Source organism: Macrotis lagotis, chromosome 1, assembly GCF_037893015.1.
Source record: "Macrotis lagotis isolate mMagLag1 chromosome 1, bilby.v1.9.chrom.fasta, whole genome shotgun sequence".
In the NCBI taxonomy this organism is placed as follows: domain Eukaryota; kingdom Metazoa; phylum Chordata; class Mammalia; order Peramelemorphia; family Peramelidae; genus Macrotis; species Macrotis lagotis.
In genome coordinates this window covers 111289916-111296751 of record NC_133658.1, presented here as the reverse complement: position 1 = coordinate 111296751, position 6836 = coordinate 111289916, and the positions used below count along the sequence as shown (strand labels likewise).

General features: G+C 32.8%; 1 protein-coding gene across 4 annotated transcripts in view; it reads right to left on the bottom strand.

The window, feature by feature from the left end:
* Positions 1–1994: 1994 nt before the first annotated feature.
* The window catches only part of CCDC85A (coiled-coil domain containing 85A), a 230184-nt gene continuing 225342 nt past the window's right edge, over positions 1995–6836 (bottom strand). For all 4 annotated transcript variants that reach the window (XM_074206537.1, XM_074206545.1, XM_074206521.1 and 1 more), the window contains one exon: positions 1995–3040. In XM_074206537.1, coding sequence (XP_074062638.1) covers positions 2951–3040 — 90 coding nt within the window. In that variant the 3' untranslated portion in view covers positions 1995–2950. The remainder of the gene's footprint in view (positions 3041–6836) is intronic.

The following is a 6836-nucleotide window of genomic DNA, read 5'->3' as shown; positions in this document are numbered from 1 at the left end:
GTACTTAAAATTAAATTAAAATGATAGTCTAAAAATTGTGATGTTTTGTACCATGTAGCTCCCTTTTCTGACATTTCACTGTCATTACTATGGAAGAAAAACTTGGCCATAAGAACTCGAGAATTTAAGGTAAGTCATTTTTATTGTGAGAATGTAGATCAATGGATGTATGACAGAATGACATTTTCATGTCATAAAGGAAAAAAGGTATACAGCAGACTGGATAAATCTTCTGTGGAGGGGCAGCTAGGTGGTGCAGTGAATAGAGCACTGGTCCTGGATTCAGGAGGTCCTGAGTTGAAATCTAGTGTCAGACACTAATTACCTAGCTGTGTGACCTTGGGCAAGTCACTTAACCCCATTGCCTTTCAAAAAAACTAATAATAATAATAATAATAATAATAATAATAATAATAATAATAATAATAATAATAAATCTTCCATGGAGCAAAGCCTGTATAACAGTTATATGGAAGATGCCAGTATAAAATGGTTCATGTACGTCATTATCTTCATAGATGGAAGGAAAGCCCACAATGAGAAAAGAAGAGATGATTCTAAATATTGTACTCATTTTTGTGATTTATTAAGCCAAATTTCTGATAGTTCTTACTAATTTGTAATATTGAAGGAGGATCATTTCCATTTTTTTCATATTTCTTTATCTACATAGATGTGGATTTATCCATGTGTAGATATGCTATTTAATGGTCATCAAGTGGTTTGACAAAAGAATGAATTATACAGGTTAGGTCAAATGGAATAACATATTTTTAAAGTAATATTTAAGCAAAATGTCATTAAATGGGAGGTATCATACTGTTTTACTATGAGGATTCCAAAAAATGAATACCGATTCTAAGATAGAAATAGATTGTTTCTGAAAATGTTTTTGAACATCTAACATAAGCACTTTGAAGATAGGGACCATTTTGATTTTGTTTTTATTTATCTCTAGTGCCTAGCACAGAGTCATACCCATAGTTAAGAAATAAGGATCTAGTAAAATGAATTGAATATCCAATATTATGGTGGGTAATGTTGAGTGTTCAGGAACAAATAAATAGCAAACATGGGGGATTTTATAAAAGTGACTTTTTCTGTAATATCATAACTGCCTTCATCTTCAAACATTTATGGAGCATCCATCTATGTGGCATGGAAAGATGCATAATATTTAATGAGTTTAACAGATATGTACCTGTTACGGAAAACATTTTGAAAAGAAAAAAAACACTATGCGATTAAATAATTTATTACCATTGCTAAGATGAACACATATACTTGATACTCAATTTTATGCAGAACTTTAAAAAAATAGTTTTAATACAGTATAAAATTTACACAAGTGCTTTGTCCAAAGACTAGTGTCCTTTAATAGCTACTGCAGGGTCTACTGCAGGCACAGAAACTTGTTTTTAAATGTTTTCTATTATATAGGAATACAACAATTTAAGTTTATAGATGAAAACTTTGTGAAAATGGAAATACAGCAAGCAGGTGTTCTTTTTTTTAACAGAGAATAACAATTTTAAAATATAACATCTCAAAGGGAAGATTGGTTAAAAATCTAGCCAAACAAAGATAATTAGAGAGAAAAGTCTGTAGTAAATTAATTCACAAGGATTTTCAGACAACAGTAGGCTGGTTCTACATCACAGTACCATAATTTTTTTTAAGCATACAGCATTTTCTTACAATCTACTACCAAATGGTCAATTAATACAACATGTAACAAGCCCACAAAAAAGAGAAAATATTTGCTGAGAAGCAAACCCTTAGTAATTGAGAACAAATCTGAAAACTGGCAATTGTTGCATTCCTATCTCTTTTATTCTAAGCTACAGTAAAACAATAGCATTCTGTCACAGGCCTCTTGCATATTCATACAAGAAACTTGTTGCATTTGGATAAACACAAAATATCTATCATAGCATTTCCATTACACACAGTCTAATGTTATACATATTTCCCTTTCCCTCCCCCCCCCAAATAATAAATGAAATAAACTAAGCATAGCTAGCATGTCTCTTGGTCAACCTTCAAGCAATCTGAACAAGAGATTTTAGCTTCAAAATAATTAAAGACATGCGTTGAGTATCATCAAACAATTCTTTTAAAGAAAGCTGTAGTAGGCAAGGAAAGCATTTTTCAAAAATGCAGTGCAATCTTTTAAAATCTACTTAGAGTTTGTTAAATATAACAGCTTGTCTAACAACAAAAATCATCAAAATTAACATTTTTCTCACAGCTGGAAACCCTTAAAGTAAGTTCATGATTGTATCAATGTCAATGCTGTTGGGACTACTCACCTCCAAGTTGTAATCAAAATGGAGGTGGGGAAAACACTTGTCCAGTTGGCTGGAGATTTTATTTTGAGACAAGTTCTTTCAGGGATTTTGCTACACTATACTAGTTGGAAAAGTGAATTTATGAGATTATTTTAGCACCTCAATACAAATACTGAATAATTCAGAGGGAGAAAGTCCAGCCATTTCTTTCCAATTAAGCACCAGCAACTAGTATTTAATATACCCAAGTATAAGTGACAAAGGACCTAGTTCCCAAACTTTGGAAGCTTGGAAGGCACCATTTTTTTAGCTTCCACATAACATGGTAGAATTCTCCCACTATATCACATCAGTAAAATTACTAGAGTTCTACCACAATATCTTCAATTCATGAAAAATTCCAATTATCATAAAATCTTGAAGAATATGTAGGGTAACAAATTATTTAATGTCATGATTCAGAGACTGCACTTGAATATAGTGAAGCAAGAAACATAAAACTGCCAATAGGATGGGGGACCTGTACTGAAGTTTTCAAAGAAGACATTGATGTGGAACACAAGCACCCTATCTTTAACCCCCATGAATCCAGGTGTGTGGAAATCATGTCTTCTTCTCTTTCCCACCACCAGTGCCAATCTTTTATTCAGTAGCACTTCTCACATTGGTCCCTTGTACTGGTTCCCTGAGAGATGTTGCCTAATTCCAGGACAAGAACCTGCAGCATCTCCAAGTTTCCGCCACACAACCTAAAAGAAGTAAGAGAACAATGATGTCACTGGCAATTATTCACAAGAGAATCCAGCACTCTGTTATAATAATTCAAGGTAAATGCTAGATATTCATATTGAAGGACTGAGGATAAAATGTTTTTTAAATAATGTTTTTGAGTGAAATATAAAATGTAATGTCCTATGAAGCATTCAAGTAACTGAACCAAGATTCTTTTGCATGTAAACATATGCTTTGCAAGGAAATGAGTCAAAATTAAAGGCTGATGTGACAACTCTTTTCAAAACTACCAAAATATTACTGTATCAATGAAATGTGTTTAATAAAGGAACTTAAAGCATTCAATTTGTTAAAAAAAAAAAAAAAGGATGGGTGTTTCGGTTCAAGACTTAGCTAAGTCCTCACTTCATAATATTATGTTGGCTTGAATAATCTGTTAATAATGTTAGTTACACGCCCTTCTTTCATCACTCTGCCTCTCTTCTACTTCAACCCAAAGTTAATGTCTGCTGGTTCTGTAAATATTAATAAACACAAAGATCACTCAGATTGCCAAATGAAAAGAAACCAAAAGGCAAAGGTAAGAGTAAACTTATGCTAACTTTGAAAAGAAATTACAATTGCAAATGAGAAGGGGAGAGAGAAAGAGAAGGGGCGGGGGGGGGGGAGAGAGAGAGAGAGAGAGAGAGAGAGAGAGAGAGAGAGAGAGAGAGAGAGATTTTAATGAGATAATGAGACAACTGCAAAAGCTGGGCTTTTGAAAAGCAGACATACAGAAGTTAGCCCTCATTATTAAAAATTTATGATCATTGAGTTTTATCTATATATAAAATATGTGTGTATATGGTAACAGCAAGGTTCCTTTTTATCTCTGCGAGTTTCATTATAAGGATAATATTCTAATGATTTAATTCAATCAAAGCAAAAATTATTCTAAAAAGAAACAGAAAACAAGTTATTCATTTGTTTATTTTTTGCATTCAGATGGGACTAAGTAATTTAGAAATGCTGACAAAATCAAGGCAAATATTAAATTCTATGTATCAACAGCATGATGGTTAGACCTACTAGATCATTTGGCAGAAGAGTATCATAGTTTGTTTTCAAATATTTAAAGAGAAATTATATTGAATGATAAATTCAATCTGCTTACCTCAGTGATTTTGATATTCTTCCTGATAGCTAATTAGTGAAATTAAGATAGTCACTGTAGCAAATGATTCCAAGAGGACCCTGTCTCTTTCTCTAGATTTTTAATCAAAGATCTCATCTTTTAGGATAAATACTATGTAATCCTGCTGAGAGTCATGAAGATGATTATGTGAGGCTTAACAACCTAAAGTTCAATCTCCATCCTTAAGATCTTCCCTACATTTGCTAGAGATATCACCTGTTCTAAAGTTACAGACTGATGGCCCCAATGTGGACAACACTGTGTGGCTTAAAGAGGCTCCCAAATGTTAGGACTGAGCAGAATATGTGTTTTACATCAGACCCAAGAATCCCAAAATAGTAAGGTAAGATGATAAGAAAGAGGAACTGGGCTCACAGCAGTAATTACAGATATTCAGTTCTTTGAGATTATCTCTGGGGTTACTAAAACTTGGCTTTCTTTTCTTAAATAGTTATGATATCTTTATGTATGTAGTGCTATTAAGGAAAGATTTAATATCATCATATAGTCATTAGTCAATGAACAAAGATAGTGAATATTATTTTTTGTCATTTTACAGATAGAAAGATGAAGGTTACAAAGAATAGGTGATTTTGTTCACAGAAGAACCACTAAAACTAATGCGATCATTTAGATCCCTTAGACTCTGGGCCTCATTAAGTTTACTAAGCATTCATACAATTAAATCCAATGATTCCTATTTTACTTTGGATTTTATCAATTCTTCTTTGTCTATGGTGATCTATAAATGTGATCCAGTTTCAAAAGCTGTCAGGGTGAATTCCAGGCATATCTCATCAAAATCAGGTCATAAAAACAAACAAAAAATCTTAAAGAAAAAAAATGACAACAGAGGATTAGGGAATAAAAGGACATATCATAAATAGGGAGAGGAAACTGTCCCTTTGCATATGTCTTTGATATTAAAGTGAAAACTAATAAACTGGGTTTTAAAACATTTAAAAATTATCACAAAATAAGACAACAAACTGCTTGATTTAACCCAGAATTTAACTTTATTAGTAAATATGGCAAGTATCTCAAAACCTAAAATTTAAGATACTGAAATTTTTTGTCATGCTGCATCTTTCTAGATAGAAATGATAGCAACAACTGTGATGAAAGACACTACTTGCCCTAAGAAAGATACTACTAGTAAGAGAACCCATAATGCCAAGATTTGTAGCAATAGATGCGATGATGAAAAAAGCAACACGCTAGGAAGATGGCCATGGCCTCAATTCTAGATCTTCCACTAGATTTCATGAGTCATAGGCAAGTCACTATACCTTAGTGAATGTCAAATTTTTTACATATTAAGTAAAAAAAAACTGAACTCACTCTCTCAAACCTCTTTCAGCTTTAAGATTCTACTACTATTAATAATTATTATTTTCTGATTAATTTGTTTACCAAAGTGAAGCATCATCATTTGTTATACTAAAAAAACCAAGAAGGATCATTTGAAAAGATTTAGAAAAGGCAATAGTAGAATGTTTAGGAAAATATATAAACTATATCGCTAAGATAGGTGCCTATGATGTCTCCTATCAAGATGTTGCAACTTGAGATCAGGAATTCTGAGCTATTGTAGGACTAAATATAACCAGGTATCTAACTCTAACTCTGGCACCCCAAGAATGAAAAGTCACCAGGATGAATAAGTAAAGGTAAGTAAAGGTAAGTCTGCTTAGGTTAGAAATGGAATAAGTTGATGTTTCTGTGCTGATCAGTATTGGGAATGTGAGCCAGTACATGGCTGCTGTACTTTCAACCTGGGAGAGATAGGGGAGATCCAATCTCAAACAAGGGAAAAGAAAAGAAAAGGGAAGGAAAGGAAAAGGATAGGATGAGAAGGGAAGGGAACAGAAGGCATGGCATGGCAAGTGAAGGCAAGTCAAGGAAAGGTAAAGCAAGGCAATATATGATCATATTTCTTTAACATAATAAGAAATCAAAGATAGGAATTATAAGCAAATGGCTTGGAAAGCACTGGAAAAGAAAAAGAGCAAGCACAATAGCCAAATAAAGACCACAAATCATAGGAGAGTTAGTAAACAATTCGCTATTTTTCCCCCAGAAAATGAGAAACTCCCATTGAATTCAGTAGACCTGTCACACATTCTTTTTTATTTAACATATACCAAAGACCCAGGATATTTGGTTTATAGGTGGGCTGGCAAAATATGACCATAACAAATTTAGTATTTACATTGTATTTCTAAGCAATTTTGAAGTCAAAAGGAACGAGAAGATGTGGAGGTAAAAATACGCTCTAATTTATATCAAGCTAACCAAGTTTTCCTCTAACAAATAATCTCCTAAATTCCCTGTACTACTTTCATAAATTCCCTTATCCGCTTATTCCTGCTTAGATTTATGGTGTTTCTCACTTAAAATGGTAGCATTAAGCTGTTTCTTGAGGTAAAAAAGAGAATTCCTACCACATCAATGAATCTTGAAAATAACACACAAGTCCTTGTTGTTTTTCCTTTTTTGCTTAATTTACATAATTATTTACATATATTTAATTACCATTTTATCAACATATAGATTCATAGCAGTGCTGAGTTAGTGTGTCAGCTCCTGTAGGGTAAATATAAAGATTGAATAGAAGCACAGTATCTTTTATATGAGGG